At 32.2% G+C, this 19,572-nt stretch overlaps 1 protein-coding gene across 2 annotated transcripts; it reads left to right on the top strand.

Annotated features, from left to right (window-relative positions):
- The first annotated feature begins 3,277 nt into the window (after nt 1-3,277).
- Nucleotides 3,278-7,342, top strand: LOC149398887 (CLK4-associating serine/arginine-rich protein). 2 transcript variants are annotated; one of them, XM_089612226.1, is made up of 13 exons: nt 3,278-3,598; nt 3,979-4,017; nt 4,108-4,256; nt 4,413-4,488; nt 5,126-5,420; nt 5,506-5,615; nt 5,702-5,749; nt 5,856-6,062; nt 6,282-6,374; nt 6,446-6,579; nt 6,669-6,801; nt 6,882-6,980; nt 7,067-7,342. In XM_089612226.1, the coding sequence occupies exons 1-13, from the start codon at nt 3,402-3,404 to the stop codon at nt 7,089-7,091; spliced, it is 1,605 nt and encodes a 534-aa protein (XP_089468352.1). In that variant the 5' UTR covers nt 3,278-3,401; the 3' UTR covers nt 7,092-7,342. The 2 variants fall into 2 exon arrangements, with proteins under 2 accessions (XP_089468352.1, XP_089468353.1); XM_089612227.1 differs by having other exon boundaries at nt 6,885-6,980.
- The last annotated feature ends 12,230 nt before the right edge of the window (nt 7,343-19,572 follow it).

Below are 19,572 nucleotides of genomic sequence, written 5' to 3' on the forward strand. Positions count from 1 at the left end.
TATATCACCGATATATCCCGATATTTTGAACATTGAGTAAGACACTGTACAAAAAGCAACATGAGCTAAAATATATGAGATATCAGAAAACAGTTTTTTACATTCGATATTTTTTAATATTTAGAAGTAATTATAAAAGCGACATATTGCTTCTGACTTTTAAATGCGACCTAATGTCGCTTCTAAAGATTTTTCATCTAATAAGATATCTTAAATAATAATTTTAAAACGTAATAACTCTGAAATTTGCAGAAAAGATCACTATCACTTTTGATAATTATACATTTTTTTTCAAAGACTTTATATTTGCATAATTTGTATAGTTTATTTTATGGGCACTTTAACTATCTAACCAATTTCAAACTTATGTTTAATTAAACAACCAATGTTTGATTTATTTTGCAAAATAACCATAAACTGCAATTAACAATATGAAAATATTCAAAATACCCTTTAAATAGAAAACATTAGAAAGTCTTTGCACTAGGACAAAACAGGGCGCAGAAAGTCGCGTCTATATATGCAATAATCGTGTTTATAATTGATATTAATGGTGATGTTATTGGTAAGTCCTGATATTTTTAGAAATCCATGAAATAAACATCTCATTTTGATTAAAATCATAGGTGAGGCATATGATATTTTTCCTATTTAAAATTCAAACGGAAAATTGACTCGTTTAATTAAGGAATTCAAAAGCAAAGTAATAAAAAGGAAACTAATTGAATCCCGTGATAGTAGACTGACGCAGGCATAAACTTTGATTTCGTTTATATTAAGAAATATTTAAAAATAAACCTTCAATGAACTCGTTAATAGACAATTGTATATGAAAATTAATAAAATTAACGAAAATAAAAATAGTATACATAAATATACAACGCAAATTCTGAGCAAAAAAAATACAATGCAAATAAATCATATGCATATAAACAACTAATGAATCGACATACTATTGACAGAGCTAAATCATGTGCAAAATAAACCATTATAAACATACTTTTATTAGATTACTGTGTTGGATAAAAAACAATTTGCAAAAAAAGACACTGCAAATAAAAACAACGAAATAATAATAATAATAATAATAATAATAATAATAATAATAATAATAATAATGAGCAAGTGTTTCCCATGATACAACAATGATGAGACGGACGGTGCACCATAACGTACGACTTCGGCGAACAGAACTCTGTTTCAGACTCTACCACCGGACTACAAAAGAAAGCAAAATCTCAAATTTTTGGAGGGAGACAAAAGTGAGAAGCATGAACTTCGGTAGTTCGAATGATCGTTTAAGCCTTGTTATTTATAGGCAAAGTCTGGACAGATTTGGACCAAAAAACTGCTCAACATATAGGTTTTTGTAGACACCTTAATGCACGGTTTTAAACTCACAAAACCGTTCAAACGTTTTGAACATATTGGCTCGGTTATAAACACAAATTGTAGTCTAATGAATGCTCGTTACAAGCCATTTAACCATGGCTTTTAATAGGGCTGAAACTGAATTGGTTCGGTTTGGGTTTTAACATTTTTTTTATCTGAATCTGAATTTTTGGTATTTTAAAATTCGGTCCAATTTAGTCTAAAACCGAAATTCGATTATCTGGTTTCTTAAATCCAATATCCGGTCCAATATACGATTTACAATATTTAGTTATCCGGTTCTTTAAATTCTGGATCCAGTTTAAAGAAACCGGTTATCCAGTATTTAAAATTCATATCCGACTCTAAAACTATTACAATGATCAACATACGATTACAAACAAACCATATAAAGCTCCAAAATAATAATCTATAGTCTAAAACTGAATAAAAAGTAAAATTCAAAAGGACACCCGTCTTCACGAATACATACGTTCTCGTCTCCAACTACCTAAACATGCAAATATCAAAATATACAATTATAAATTACAACATGATCATAATAAAGCAAACATATAATTGAAACCGTACTAACAACACTACCTTGAGAGCTCACATAATCAAGTTGTAGTAGTATGAGTATGAGTTGATATATGGGAAGCCTCTTCTTCTGTGACAACTTGACTATTATCTATTCATTATGACATAAAGTTAAAATAAATTAGTTTCAATAAACAAATAGCAAATGAACTTGTCAAATAAAATATCAAATTAAAAGTTGTGTCTATTTTTTCCCCATAATCGTGATGTCTGAATAAAATTAAAGATCCAAGTTTATCTTAAGATCGATATCCGGTTCAGTTTTTGAAACCGGATCGGTTATCCAAATTCGAATTTTGACTATGTGACGTGGCTCCAGATTTCGGTTTCGGATCGATTTGAATATCGGTTTTATCCAATTTTCGGTTCGGTTTTGTACAACCCTAGCTTTTAATTCCAAATATTTATTTATTAAACAAATAAATAAACAAAATAATTTGCAAGAAAAACTAATCTTTAAGCTCAACCCAACCAGACGGACGGCGACGGCGCGAGTGTATGGTGGACATGGGCTTCCCTAAACCCTTGCCCATCTACAAAACTGAGCCATCATTGAAATTTCATACACTTTTGAACAAATTAGCTATATAAGATCATTCATTTGTTCATTCTCATTCTACGTGAGACTTTGTATGATCAATTACAACGACGACACATTTCATTTTTTTCATTCATAAATATTGGTATTTTTCAACACACTTTGAACATAAAGTTCTCATTCAACTTAACTTGGCGAATAAATATTCGATCTTATACCCATCAAAGATTACAAATATGCTAGAATAATTCAATTCTAAATCTCTGATGAGTGGACCCCACTCAACCATTAGCCACAAATTAGTCAATCACAAATATGAAATGCTCTTTAATATTTTTATTCCAACATACACTACTTAAAAAACTAAGGGTCAAAGAAACTGCTCGAATAATTACAAAATATTCAGAAATTTAGATTGCAATTTTACGTTATAATATGAACCCCACAACTAAAATCAAGGGATAGACAAATTCGAAATTAAAAAATAAACGTCAATCGACTAATATAATGGTTTTCGTTACTAAAGATTATAATAGATAACATATCCCTAATTATGGGATTCAAAATCATCAATGAAATTTGTTTAACATGGATACGCCATATATTTTAGTTATATTTGAAATGTATTTCAAATGTTTGGCTAAATAGCAAGCGGTCTAGTTTGTTAGATTTTCTTATTTTATTTATTAATTATTTCCTCTAAACAAATAGCAGGAATTAATTAAATCTTTTTAATTTTATAGATCAAACTAAGTTTGTAATCATTTATTTCATAAATACTTTCAACCTTACCAAAGCAGAGGGTGAACTAGGAAGTGGGTGCGAGGCCCAAAAGAGAATACAATCAAATCACTCCGATCGAGGCAGATAGGGTTAGGGTTAGGTGATCGCGATGTGGCACGAGGCTCGGAGGTCGGAGAAGAAGGTCCACGATATGATGGACGCCGCTCGGAAGCGGGCACAGCGCCGAGCCGTGTTCCTCGCCAAGCGCCGCGGCGATCCTCAGCAGTCAATCCAGCTCCTCGGAGCTCGATGTCGCCTCTACCGCGACGACGGAGTTTACCAGGCCACTGAGGACCAGCAAGGATTGTATGCCTATCTCTCTCTTCTCCTATTTTCGAATCCTCGATTGTATAATCAAGCTTGCTCTTACTTTCTTTCTTCTAGATGACCCCGTTTTAGGCAAAGTTAGTGCGTTTCTGGATTAAGAGTAAATGTCAGTCCTAACTTATGCAGCGTTTGAGTGTTCAAAGGAATTTCTGGTTTCTTAGGGATTTCATCGATGAATTTAGTTATTTTCAGCCCTAATTTATTTAGCTTTGCTTGCTGCTTGAAATAATGTAGTTAGGAGGATTATAATGTTGATATTTGCTCGAAGCTTGAACCATGAGCACTAACTATGAGAATATAATGTCACTCTCATTGTTGTTTTTCCTTGGCTTGATATTGAAGTTTCATCTCATTCTCAGGATACCTTGGAATGGAAAACAAGATATATTGATTGACAGGTCGGTTATTTCCTGATTCTCATTCTAAGTCCGATGTTCGCTGATCTATTGATGTTTAAGAGGAGAGACAATGTTGTTTATGCCCGGCAGATTTGATGGGCGTGCACTTCTTGATTTCATTCGAGAGCCGGGGTCTCGACATTTCCGCGCCCAAGAGAAGTCTGAAGAAGAGGATGAATTAGAGGAGTTTGTTAATTTTGAGCGTTATCGGGATTTAATTAAGCATCGACGTAGAGGATGTCGGTACTTTTTTTTTAACAATTCCATGTATCACAACTTTTTTCTTTGTGTGTCTTTGCAAAGCATTTCTATGGTTGAAAGTGGAACTTTGAATTAAATCGCTTGCAAAAATACATCTGGACTTGAGTGTTACAAAAAAAGCTTTGTGCCAACAGTTGGTGATGAGGAGGGGTTGCAATATGTGGATCAAGAGTTGGAGGCAAAGTACGCTGCTTCATTTGCCTTGGACAGGTTCGTTATATTAAAAGCTCACTGTTAGGACCGTAAGGGTAGTATTGTAATTACGTATTATTAGTTAGTTAGGCCGTTTACTTAGTATAAATAAGAAGTGAGGGAAAGAGAAAGGGGATCGGAAAAGTATTGTAAAGATTTGGTTAGGAAATTAGTTCAATTTGGAGAGCACGGACCTCTCGAAAGTCCGATATCTCATTGTAATAGTTTCATTCCTATTCGAAACAATAAAAGAAATATCTCGGGGCGTATCAAGTTGAGCAACTTGATACGCCCTAGGTCAACTTGATACGAACTGAAATTGGTTTTCTTGATTAAACGGGAATTTACAAAAGATATCGGACTTTCGAGAGGTCCGTGCTCTCCCAATTGAATTAGCTTCCTAACCAAAGCTTTACAATTCTTTTCCCCTCCCTTTTTCTTTCCTTTCACCTCTTATTTATACTAAGTAAACGGCCTAACTAACTAATAATACGTAATTACAATACTACCCTTACGGTCCTAACAATCACATACGTATTGTTGGGATCGATAGATCACTCCACTAGTATTATCTTTGTCGAATAGCAGAATTCTCTCTTTATCCTGATGCCAATTGCTGAGGTTAAGTTGTCAGAATATTTTGTGCATTTGACAGATCTCAAGTGACCCAGCCTCCTGCTACCAAAGGGCCTTATTCACAAGTTGGGTTCTCCTACGATGGAGACGCAAAAGAAGAAAACCAGTTTTCCGATGCTGACGATAACGATGATGATGACGACGATGAAGAAGATGACAACGATTTCAACAGCGATGATAGCAATGACGAAGGTATGGATAAAATAGCCAAGGAGTTTGGGGTGAAAAGGTATGGTTGGCTTGTTTACAAGGATAAGAGAGCTAAGGAAGAAGAGAGGAGGCAGAAAGAAGTCATCAAAGGAGATCCTTCAGTTGTAAGTTCTCAGAAGTCTTATATCTCAGGAACTCCTTTTGAGCTCTCATCAGGATTCACGTATGATATGATATTAATTCATTCAGAGGAAGCTTAGTCGCAAGGAGCGCCGGAAGGTTTCTCAAATTGGAAGAGAGAGAGAAAGGGAAGCAGCGCGTAGTACGGGAATCCGCTCTCTCCATCACGATCCTTACCGGTATCAGACCATGTTTTGCAATGATGTAATCTGGAATACTTGGCCACAATCCATCAATGTAAATTTGTCCTCCTTGTTCTATGCAGTGAAACAAGACGTAGTCCGACTTATGAAGCCTATCCTCGGTCTAAAAGGTACATGAAGCTATGCAATCTCGTTGGATACAATTTAACGTTCTACAGTTAAATAAAATAACTTTATTTGTGTAGGTTTTTAATTGTTTAAATATTATGAGTTCAGATCAAGGTCACGCTCTCGCTCGCCATCATACTCGAGGCGACACTCTCGTGGACGACATTCAGAGGATGTACATCGAAGCAAAGCAAGCACTCCCAAAATAGAATACATCACTGAATTTGGCAGCTCTAGCGATGCAAAGCAAGCAAAGCGCGAAGGATATTCTCCGCCATCTTCTCCCCCGTCATCACAGGCTGATCCACTGAGCCGGTCGACCTTTAAATTCTTGCAAAGATTGATTCGACAAAGTGTTTACTCTGCTGCAGCTTTTTCCCACATTTAGTTCCTTGAGGAATACATTTTGAGTGTTAGAAATTGATGAGGCGTGCAGAGGATAAGAAGACGAGGCTTCCTTTTTTGAATATTCTATTTTTATCCCGAGATCTGGAAAGGGGGTGTCTTGTCTCTGAGTGTATGCATTTTGTGCAGGCCATTGTCAGGTCAAATACTCGAAGCCCTTCATGTCGACCCTGCCGCTGGAGTCCCTCTCTGCAATGACAAGGGACCTAAAGTGATGATCAGGTGTGCCATGAATTCTGAACCGATCTTTGTTGATCGGATTGGTGTGTGTATTTGATGGGTTTTGTTTGCAGCTCGTCTTCAGCGCTAGCAAAGCTGAACAAGGCAAGCAGCTGCGGAGGGCAATCAAAGCAGCCAGAAGTGGAAAGAAAAGAAACTCCTCAGGAACGGCTTAAAAGGATTATGAACAAACAGCTAAATAAACAGAGTAGGCGCGGGGCATATTCCAATCATAAAAAGGATAGTGTGTGTGTGTGTGTTTGTGTTGTAACAGAGTGTGTGTGTGTGTTTGCGCAGTTAAGAAAGACAGCGCTGCTGAAACGGCGAAGAAGCGAGAGCAGGAGCGGCAGAGGCTTGAAAAGCTTGCTGAAACAAACCGACGATCCTCTTACTCCTACACACCCACCCGAACCCCTTCCCCTCCTCCAAGGTTTGTCTTTTTTCTTTTTTTCCTTTTTAAGGATAAGATCACCACCGTTTTCTCATTCATTCCATTCCTTGGTATCATAGAAGAAGGCACAGAAGTCCCCCCAGAAGTTATAGAAGATATGATTCCCGCTCGCGCTCACCTCGTTCTCGTTCTCGCTCTCGCTCTCCATCATCCTCAAGGTCTCTCATTTCTCTGCTCTTCCCTCCACATTTTACTCAGTTTTGTTCTTTAGGACACTAATTATTCCCACTGTTTTTCCCTACAGGGTCCGAAGTAGATCAAGATATTGATACTATGTCCTTTTGGTCTGTGCTGTTGTTTCGAGGTGTATTTTTTCTTGATAGTTCAACTAAAACACTGTTTGATCTATTATGTTATCAAACGAATGTGTGCGTACAAGGATTATGAAAGAAATTTAGTCGTAAAGCATCGCTTGAATTATTGTTCTCAGACGCTATGTGGGGCCTCCATCTATGTACCATCGTTGTCGGTACTTGGACTGTATTGTTGACTAAATCGGTTGATTTATAATTTGGTGATTTGACTCAACAGAATAATTACCACCAGGCCTAGGGCTGGACTCTGGAGGGACAGTGTGTCATTTAATTTGTGTTTGATAATTCATTAGAGATTGCGTGGATGAAACACACGAACTAAACCCACCCATTTCCAATCCAACCCAAGGTACCAAAAATCCTATCTGAAGGACACGATTTTCTCGTCTTTTGTAATAAATGTCCTAATTTATTTTTGTTATTATTTTATTGCTAAAAGTTGAAGTACTCTTAAACATCACTTGAACATTACCAAAACTAAAAAGGCCCGACCAATGAAAATGTATGAATGAAAAAGTAGTAAAACAAAAATAGAGACCCAACCAATGGAAAAGATTCAATTTTATTGTATTGGCTAACTCTTTTAAAGGACAATACACCAAAAATTATGATTATTAAAAAAATATTAATTTTATTTTGTTCCAAAATTATGACTACCTATTTAATAGAATTATATCTTTAACCCTACTTTTATTCTCTCTCTCTCATTTCAGATAACTCTTTTCTCGTTAAATCCAAAACAGTGTATAAAAAAAAAACAAATTCGAGATCTAAATCCGGGAGAGAGAGAGAGAGAGATTTATCTCTCCCATGATAATTTTTTGGGAATAATAAGCAATTAATGATTTCGGTAAAAAAAAACTTTCTAATAATAGTTTTGGAAATATCTCTTTTTTAAAACATGTTCTTTCATTAGCGCACCATGACTAACAAAAAACGATCTCGTACAACAAGTTTAGAATGGTTTGCCCATTTACGCAACTCATGAGCTAAACCTAAACCATTGTTTAATCAAGAAATCAAACCAAATGAACAAACAATAGACCATTTTCATACTCAATGATGATGGACCGCAAATATAGCAGATCCTCTTGTGACTCGCCTAAGATTCCAATCCCCTCAATCGTCTCAATTAGGTCACTCTTCACCACATAACTCGTATTTTCTTTCAGGAATTCATGGCTACAGAGGATCACTTTCCACCGCCGAGAGTCTTCACATTTTTTCCCAACATCCAAAAATTTCTTTAGCGTCGTATTTTGAAAGTAGCAAAATAACCATAAAAATCATCCAATTTTGGCTAGTAAAGCTCGATTTATATTACGTGCTTCAGCATATAATAGATCGTGCTTCAGCTCACTGAGGAAAATAACCGATCTTTGTTTTTGTTAGATTGTTTTGTTCATTTGCACATTTAGGAATGGAATATATTTGATATGAAATAAATAAATTATTTGTATGTTTAAGAAATAATTAATTATATTTGTTATAGTATACAAAAAAGTAAAACCGTTCTTGTATCATGAAAATATTCTACGCATTAAAAAAGTTATATATATTTTACATTCACATATCAAATGAAATACAGCAGGAGATTCTTTTCGTCAAATGAATAACATGATGAGAGGTAATCGGTGCATCTTTGCAATAAAGGTTTTCAGTGAAAGAGTCACCTCATTCATGCTTCTTCTTTCTTTCTTTCTTTCTTTCTTTTTGCGTCCCGTGAGCTACACGGGATCGCCATCTTCATCATTTTACTTCTCTTTCTCTCTCTGCTATTCTTTTCATATCTTTTTTAGATACCTATATTTAGAGCCTATCCAACTTTATTCCATCTCTATGTATCGCACGCACGAATTACATTTTCAAATGATCGTATTCATATGAATATATACCTTTTTTTTATTTTATTTGGAGAAACACCTTGACGAATACTTTTTAATATATAATATCTTATTTATCGATCCACATCAGCCTATACGTCAATAATATTGTGACAAATAAAATCACTACAAATACTATTGAGAAACCATTATTTATCGATCGACATCAGATTATACGTCAATAAAACATTTTCTCGCACCTTTCTTTGATTTGTGTGGATGGGAAAAAAAGGGTTGTACTTAATGAGAAAAGTACTGCGAAATTGTGATCTTCACACGAGGGGTCACAAATCTTATAAATAAAGGTTTATATAATATTATCTTTGGCGAAAAGATATTCTTAACAAATTCAGAACTAGGGTTAGCATCAATCTATATTTCTATATTCTAAAACCAATCTAAAAAGTACTAATAGTAGCTCAAATATTAATTTATTAGTTAGTACTAGTAGGCCATGGATTGATTGTCTCGTCAATTTTACCAATTGTATTAGTGGTTACGCTTTAAATTTTGAACATTCAAATAATGATCCATTGAAAGAGCTGGATTTATTTTGTCCATCAACCATCATAATTTTTTTTTAAATTATTTTATACGCGCTCGAATTTTATTGTGTTCGTTGTTTTTTCTTTTGTCGGAAATATGCACAAAACGTACGATTATTAAAATTTAGTATTAGTTTCACGTCGACTTAGATTAATGGTGTTCATTATTAAGATGGTATTCTCCTGTATTAATGGGTGTTTTTACCTTTTTTTAATAGAAAATTCGCACAATTTTTTTAAAAAAATTAATGATATACTGCAACTTTTTAAAGGGTAATATAGCTAAATAGTCAATTTAAAGTTATAAATTTGCAAAATAGTCAATGTTTGTTTTAATTTAGTGAAATAGTCAAAATGTGCATTAATTTGGTTTCTTAAATTTTTCCGACTCAAGATTAATTTTTTTGAAAGTGATAAATTACTTATAATAATCGTCAAACAATTTAATCTTTGACTGTCAAAAAATTTTTAAAAACGTAAATTTAGATATTTTGCTAATCAATTAGTTTCAAATGGCTATTTTGAACAATTTTTCCTTTTTTTAAATTATTCCCACCTGCATTACGCTTTAACTACCCATGTTTTCCCATAAATTATAGGCAGACACCTTCTGCTTCTTAATTATTTAATACGTATTGATGGTTAATGAAGCACATGGGATGGTGAGTCTCTCAACTGCGTCTAATTAAACAATTATTGCAACCTGAAAGCGTATATAATTAGAAAGTGCGATTAGGCTTTATTTTTAGGTTATTTAAATCATACCCTACGAAATGATTTTATTCTTCTTCCAAGCATGCATTCCCATCTTTCTAGTTGAGCTTATTAATTATTAAAACCACTAAGCTAACTATCATCTCTCTTGTCCTAGTCTCGTGGTCGTTCAACTTGGATTAAAATATAATCGATCATTGGGTGTATTATTAAAATGATACCAACATTTATGTATCGTCAAGCATCAGGGTGACGTCACATTTAACGAGTGCATGCATATGGATTTTTTTTTTGCACGCGATGTCGTACTTTCTTTCTATCCCTTTGATTCTTATTCATTTTCAGTATCGGTTTGATCAAGCATGTATATGCAAGGGAAAATACTCAGAATTTTTCGCCAAGAACATGTCATTTTTGTTAAAGAAGAAAGAAATAGAAACTTCGCTTTGGGGCTACCTTCTATTACTATCGGTATTATTTTTACATATCTCCAAATATCTAGAGCGCTATTATTGATATGTTTGGTCGCTTTGAATTGAAAATGGCCGAGTGGCGACATTTTGGACGTAACATACGAAATGGTTGTCTTGTGATGAATTATAAGCATGTATGTGAGCACCGTCATTGTTCCGTGGATATATACATAACTCGAAAGCAAAGCAAAGCAAATGAGTGGATATTAGGATTCATTTGAGAGACATTATTAAGAAACGAAGAAGACAAGTGAGCGACGTTGTTCACTATTTGATTATGATTATTTAAGTGATGGACCCTCACAATGTCTAGTATTTGGGTATATAAGAAGACAATGACAATCCCAAACTGAATGCCATAATTTGTTCCATTTTGACACAACCATACATATCCATGACCTTTCGATTCATCCACAGACCATATTTGTTGCCCAGCCCCACAAATCTAACCCCATACAAATACTAACAACACACTAATTAATTTCAGAGATTTTTCTTTTTGTAATTTCTAAAACGAGTTCAAATTGCCATGTGCCGCTCATCCAAATCTCACGTAACATTTTTGTATGAGTCGCAATGAAGTAACTTCCAAACTAAGATCTTGAATATTGCATATATCTTTTTCTTTTTTTCTTTTTGCTTATTTTTGGTAGTTGTTGGAAAAATTTGGATGATAAAGATTAAAGAGTATTTAATATCTAATTTATTTGTTCATTTGTGGTACTTATTTGACTGTGGTCCCTCATCCAGACCGGAAGTTTAAATATTAAATTATTCTATGTAGTAAGAGATATAATATAAGTTATTTATTTGTCAAAAATTGAAGTTTAAATACATGAAAATAATTGATGCTCAATGGAATGAATAGTAAAAATAATCATAAATTTGTGAAAGAAAATGAAATTATAAAACAGTCTTACATACATGGAAAACTCATTATGAAGAGTTTATATATGAAAACAAATTTCACTTAATATGTGTGGGATACACTAAATTTAGTTTCTATATGCCAAATTGAAATTATTCTACAACAATGCACATTTTTTACCAAATCAAGCTTTAAATTAATAAAATTGTCTCATTGCAATGCACGGCACCTCACGGCACTTCACAATAATAATGAGATTGCAAAAAATATATTAATGAGGTGCAATGTAGTACATGCGGTGCTGTAAAGCTTTCTTATAAAAATACGTAGGACTGCAAAAAAAAAAAAAAAAAATAGTAAAACCAGAAATCGGATCGAATTACTAATTTTTAAATCAAAGCTCTGGTCTTAAATAATCTACAATTTCATTGGTTTGGTATAGTCCAATTGATCTTTATAAGTGGTCCGATCCAGTCTACAATTTTAAAACTGTGGTTTAAACCGGATCGGATCAGTGAATAAAGCGTATTTTCATTCACTGTTGATGTTTTTCTAGACAAATTTCTTCAAGGGGGGCTAACTAAAAAATTGTAACATCTTTGTAACTATTCATTGAAATTATCGATTAAGAAAATCATTATTAAGGTTATGAAGAATAATTATTTTTAAATTTGAATTATAGAAGAGAATTATTCTTTATAATAAGTTATGGACTTGAAGTTATAACATGTAATTGTTTGTACTTTCTAATTAGCTTCAACATTTATAAATGGACATATATATCCTGTGTTTAAGTGAAATATTGAAATTAACCTTTGATTTTCAAAATTATCGAGTTTGTACCTTCCGTTTATTTAAAATGACACAATTATATCCTAAAATAAATAATTGTGTTAAAATCATCATTTTGTTGACTTTTCATTAATGTTGACTCTGATATTTATTTGTAAACCTCATTTTACCCTTATTCATTCGCGTTTATAGTCCAATATGTAATTTACTTAAAAATAAAAATAAAAACAACCCCCAATCCCAAATTTTGAAATCGAACTAAATTAAAATACTAATAAATTCATACATACCTCTCAAACTGCGACTTTGATTACTGGATTTCACATTCGAATCAATGATTCTAATGATTTTTTAATATCGATGTTTATCATTTCCTCTGTCTGTGATCTCCACGATATTTCAGATTTCAGATATCGTTACTTTTTTTTTACAATAGACTACATATAGGGCTATAATGAGCTACTGAATAAGGATAAAATGAAGTTTTAAAAAAAAGAATAAGGATAAAATGAGGTTAACATATCATAGTCAACATTAATGATAAATTAGTAAAAAGAATATTTGTGACACAGTTATCTATTTTAGTGTATAATTTCGTAATTTTAATTAGACACGTGATACAAACTCGATATTTTTGAAAACTAAAAATTGAACTCGACATTTCATTTAAGCACATGGATATATGTGTCATTTTCCCTAAAGTAAATGAAGTTACAACATATTTCTAGCTTCATTATTCAAGAAATTTCCTTAAAAACAGTTTGCTAGAAAACAATGAAATTTCCTAAAGTAAATGTTACAACATACTTTCTTAATCTAGATTTTTAGACGAAATAATAAAAAAAAAAAAAATTTATTCAAATACATAGATGAATACAATGGAAAGCTGAAAACGAATTTAATTAGCTATGATACAAGGAAAGACGTTGCACATGTGTATTGTATTATTATTAGCGTGACTAGTCATGTTGATCAAAAACCTTCGTATCAGATACGAAATTAAATATCTGTCAACAAAATTGCCGCCTAAACAACTCGTTAAATTAAACAAAAAACAAAAAAATGAATAGAAATATTAGAAGTGGACATTCAAAAGCAAAAAAATGAATAGAAGTATTAATGGATCAAGTTTTATAAACGATTGCGAAAGTTTTTATGTACTTTTGCTGGTAATTTTTGTTTTAGATTATTGTAATATTATGGATAAATTATAAGTATGGTCTAAAATAGTTTGAAACATTATGATACAATTAAAAAAAGTCATAAACCTTTTCAAAACGGTCTTAAACGATCCCCAATGATAAAAAATAGTTTGAAAGCAAACCAGACCAATCCAATCAAATCAGACCAAAGGAGACTGGTTTAAAACGGGATCAGACTAGTGAAAGCAGTTTGGTCTGGTCCGATTTTTTTTCACAAATCCGGTTTGGTTTTAATTTTTCGGTACATTCCGGTTTTTTCACCGATTTGAGACCTTACCAAAAATATGTTTCTAATGGTAATTTGGTACAATGCTCTACTTATCTGTTGTTGTATCTTGGGAATCACTGGTTCGTAGATTCCAGCATTAATTCTTTTACAAAAATCATTGAAGAGTGTTGGATTCTATGTTGCATGATTTAGCTTGGCAAAACAATTGTATTAAGGTTGTTCAAGTGAAGCTGCAAGAAGATGATCAAGACAGAGTTACTTGTTCTACGTTGTTCTCTCGTGCGAACTAAGACAAGAAACATCATTTTTTTGTTTAAAATATATTGGACATATATTATCGGATATTTGGTTTACGATTCTGATAGATTGGCAAAAGATTTTAGGTTTGATCTAATAAAACTCATTTGAGGTCGAATTAGGTTATTGTTTCTTTCTGTTAGGTAGATCACGCCGCCTTATACCTTGAGCTAGTCTTTCAATTTTGGAGATCATCATCGACAACTGATTCTTGGTGCTTGTAACTGCTGTTTTTTTTTTATTTGATCAGAGTTTTGTGAGTGCATGTGTTTGCATTAACATGCTTGATCATCTTCGGGAGAAGATTTGGTGAAATATAGAGAGGGAATCTCTAGATCTGAGGGGAGCTCGGATTCACATCCATTGAAGATAGTCAAAGACAAAAGTGTTTATGAGGGAGTTATCAAACTTAGCACTTCTATTTCTTTGACTGATTGATGATAATGGATTATTTTCACCTCCTATTATATGAGTAAAAATCTGAATAATAACTAACAAAGTCTATTAAATATTTAATAATTGAATATATTCAGTACTTAATCGACTCTATCCAATACTTAACTACCAAAATAAAAGTCTGTGTAGAAAGTGGTAGCTAGCTTGGTCTAGCGGTAATCCCACACTCACCTCGACGGAGAGGTCATGGGTTCAAGCCCCCATGGGATGCAGAAATGCATGCCCCCTAGGATTTATTCTAATAAGTATGTAATCTTGGCCAATAGTGCCACCTGCTATGTAATCTTGGCCGATAGTGCCACCTGCGCTTTGCACTGCTAATATATCATGTAATCTTGGCCGATAGTGCCCCAACTCAAAAAAAAAAAGTCTGTGTAGAAAATTCGAGAACCAAAATATTTGAGAAACGCCTTAAATAATAAGTTAAGGTACAAAAATCAACGAACAAAACTAAAAACGATCGGAGAAATTGGCGATTAAGTAAATACTAGTAAATCGTGTAAATTATAATTGAAAATTTGGATAGTTAATGAATAAATAGCCGATATTTTTAGAAGAAAAAAAAATTACAATTGTATTCGATGCAAAAAATAGATACTATGAAATCCGAAATAAAACATTGGGGTTTATTTCGTTTTTGGATCGATTTCCCTCTTGTTTGTTTGTCCAAGTTTAACTGTGATTTTTTTTTAAATTAAGTTTTACGTGTGTTTAATGTTATGACCACTAATTACTTTATTTTGGGTAATTATTATAACTGTGGTTTATAGTTGTGCGTCTACTTCATAGTCACACACGGCCGTAGAATATAAGGTATTCAAACTTTAATTATAAAAATAACGAAATTTATGGCCAAACCGCACATCACATGTTAGATTCTATAAAGTCAAAATTTAATGAAAATTTGTGTACAGAGTTTCGGATGTTGCCACACAAAATCCCAAATGTTAATTAAATGTTGTCTTTGGTTTCTTCGAAAAGAATATGAGCCACGTGCCCAATCTGAGAAACTAGCCGTTGATATTTAATGTGTTTATTAATGAGAAATTTTGAAAAATTTGTGTTAAAAGTTGAGAAATTAAATTTCTAAATAGTAGTAAGTTTTAATTTGGAAAATATGTGAATTTTGATAAATAAATTAAAAAACTTTAATATATTATAAATTCTTAAAGATCTGATCTTACGTCTTTTGTTGTGCTTTGCGGTGACTTGCGATCTTTTGCTGTGTCCTACAATCTCGTCACAGTCCTGCGTTAACATGAGATCTTCTTTTGTGCTCTACTATAATTTGAAAACATTAAATTTAAAAATTATGTGTTTAGGATATTTTTTGTCAAATTTTAGATACTTTCCAAATTAAAACTATTTACTTTTTAGAAATTTGATTTTTCCAAGTTTCAACACACACTTTTCCAAATTTTTCTTTCTTAATCTCAAATAAATAAATATATATAAGATTAGAAGAGTATGGTTTTTATCTGCTACTCTAAGTTTCGCTGACAATATTGAAACTTTTATGAATATTTTGCTATAGATCACAGCCTACTTTTTATTTATTTCGTTTTAGCTTCATTCTTAGGTTATCTAGCTTGTGATCAATATAAATTGGACATTCACCGTTAAAAAAAAACCAACGTATATATAAAATCGAGTCCATGTTTATCTTACTTCAGTTAGAAACACATCAAGTTTGATGTACTAACTATAGTTAAATTTATTTATAACATTTTTGTGGTGAGATATTGGGAGGTGTTATTTTTTAGTTAAACCGATAAGAAATTTTTTTAAAAATCCGTACAATAATTTTCTCCTTGGTAGACAGAGATTTTTCTCTTATTACAAAATTTTTCACATTAATTTATGAGATTTGTCGATAAGTAAATCACTTCAAACGTGTGAATTTCAATCTATCCATGATTTATAAAATATCAAACAAATAGCCAAATAGTTTACATGACATGTTTTTATATCGTTATTACTCTTATTTAATTAGATTTTTTTAAATAAAAAAAATCAAATTTAAATTTCTAATTAATAGGATTTCTCATTCTCTCTCTCCTCTCTCTCTCTCTTATTGATCCATATTATCTCTCTCTCTCTCTCTCTCTCTCTCTCTCTCTCTCTCTATTTTCGTTTATTTCAAACTTCAAAAATCCATATATTTCTCAAATGAAATCGAAACTGAGTGATTTCAAGTTTTATGGACTCGTGGCGATGGGGGCTTCAAAAATATACTCGTTGTGCTTGCTAAAAATGATTGTCTATTATCGTGAAATTATGTCGGGTTCGGGATCCGAGGGCGGTAGATTTCTTAGTCTCCAGCACCACACCACGACTAGATTTGGGTTCTGAGGCAGCGGAGCTCTTCGCATCCATCGAGTACCGCGCGACCAGGAGCTTCCAGCCCTGGCACGTCCCTCCGGCTATTGAATACATGTACGCACCGCATTCTCGAACGTTGATTCCATGTTGCTCTTATAATTATCCGTGTTTTCAAGACTAAGATAGAACAATACATGATTGTCATCATTGTCGCCTTTTTTCGCCATAGGCCGCACGGTTCGGAGACTCCAAGTTTCTCTGGACAACTGAAAAATTCTGCATTTTTTTCTTCTAAATAACTGGAAATGTCTGGATATTTTTTGAAATAAGTGAAAATTTATGGAAATTACATTGTGATTTTCTTTGTTCAAGTTTTTAGTTGATATACTACGCTTTTATTTTTTTATTTTTGCATGAAATAAATAGTTATGTGTGATTTAAAATAAGGGTAATCAAGATACGTAGCTAATATCAAACATGATTTCAAGGATGTAGTCAACATTTAGTAAATTTTGTAATCTAGCCATTTACATAAATAAACGATTAGAAAATATCGAAAATACCCTTATGTAACATAAATCATAGAAACCAACTACTAGCCAACGTTTCAGCCAGCCAAAATTTATCGCGTTTAAATAAACAAAAATTAACTGAAATTAACCAAAGAAAACTTGCTTTTACATTATGGAAACTTTTCAAATCAACTAATTAAACTAAAAAAAAAATATTATGGACTATTAAAAATTTACGTGTATTAATTGCATTATTCGGCTGATCAAAAAGTTGGCTAAATGTTGATGTTATCCGATTTTAATGGAGGATAATCTAGTAATTTGCTAAATGAATAATAATGCCATATCATCATTCGTGACTAGATTTGAAACTTAGGTGAAACGTTGGCTAGATTGCAATAACAACGTTTCAAGTGACTTAATCCGACTAATTTTTCTTAAAATAATTAATTGATATTTTTTTAGTTTATTTCCTTTTAATAGAAATCGATTACAATGTTAATATTTGTTATTATCTGTTAATAGTCGTCTTCATCTTTATCAACTAATTTTTTTTCCTGATTTTTTTTTTGTTAACGAAGAATCATGATTTTTTTTTTTTAATTTGAGTAATAATGAACAACATGTATGAAGGAAGTTGTTACTTAATTTGTGAGATTCAAATTATTATGTTTTTTTATTTTTTAAAATAAAATAGACAATTAAGAGTATATTGGTAAAAGACTAATATAATATAGTTAATTATCATAAATTAAACAAATTATTGCTATTTTGCAATACTATGTTTCATTTTGAGTAGATCCTTAAGTCGCCTTTAATTTATTTTGTGTTCATATTTTGTTATTTTCTTTTAATTTATTTAACATTTTTATTTGCTCAAACGAGCTAAGATATTTTCTGATGTTCTAGATAATGTAGATAAATTTCATTAATTGGACCTAGAAATCAATAAAATATCAAGATTAGACCTTTTACTTCAAAAATATCTAAAAAGAACTTTTGTCCCTATTTCGGACAAAAATATCATTCTGATCATATAGCATCATATGGCATCGTATGACATCGCACGACATCTTATGGCATCGTACGCTTTTGGTATGTCACGATGGTTAGAAGGGTATTTTTATCTTAAATAAGGATAAAAGTTTTTTTTTAGATATTTTTAAAATAAGAGGTGTAGTTTTGATATTTTATTAATTTTCAGGTCCAATTAATGAAATTTCTAATAAGCAAGCGTATCAGAAATGATTGTTACGCTCAATTAGTTTCAAGTTGTATTTCATATAGCTTAAAGCAAATAAAATAAGAATGTTTCATGTTATCAACATAGACTACAATATTGTGGAAATTACAAAGTTTCAACTGTCAAACCATTTGAATTGTGGTGATCTATTCATATTCACATGCATCAAATCATGTATAGTGCTTCCAAGTTCCTTTATCATTGAATTGATATTTGAGAGTTAAATTTCAACAAGGTAGGGAATATAAGCAGAAAATGTTAGCGCTTTCATTAATTGTGTTCGTACAATGTAAAAAACAAACAATGACTGAGCTAATAAGAAGTGCAATAGTGATTAGTCTCACTCTCACTTCAGGAGCATCTTCACTAACTGATACTTATCTTAGTTATTAGACTTTTTCCATTTTTTTTTTAAACCTGTGGAAATCCAACTCAAAACCAATTGGTATTAAGTGGAGGGTCCCAACCAATATATAAACACATGTCCATTCACACACACAACCAATGTGGGACTCATTTCTAACTTCAATAAAACCCTCTTTTTTCGTACAAGTTACATCTTTATGTGTGTTTTTAATCATTTTTTGGTTAATGATAGTCGCAGTATTTTTATAAAAAAAATACATGTATTTCTCAAATAATAAAATTATTTAACTATAGGAGTGTCAAATTCACAAAAATTAAATAATTACTCTTGAAGTACATTAGAAAACTATTAATGATTTGTAATTGATTAATGATTTAAAATAAAATAAATGAAAAAATTGAAACGATTATATAATACGAGAAGACAAGGATACGATTCCACTACAGCCTAACTGCAATAACTAATCCACAGTTCACCGATGATTGTCGCGTTTTTTATGTTGCTAAGCTCTTCCAAGTCATTAACGATTCTAC

This window comes from Urtica dioica, chromosome 4 (genome assembly GCF_054948205.1).
Source record: "Urtica dioica subsp. dioica isolate 48M chromosome 4, U.dioica_male_clone48M_v1_H2, whole genome shotgun sequence".
Taxonomy (NCBI): domain Eukaryota; kingdom Viridiplantae; phylum Streptophyta; class Magnoliopsida; order Rosales; family Urticaceae; genus Urtica; species Urtica dioica.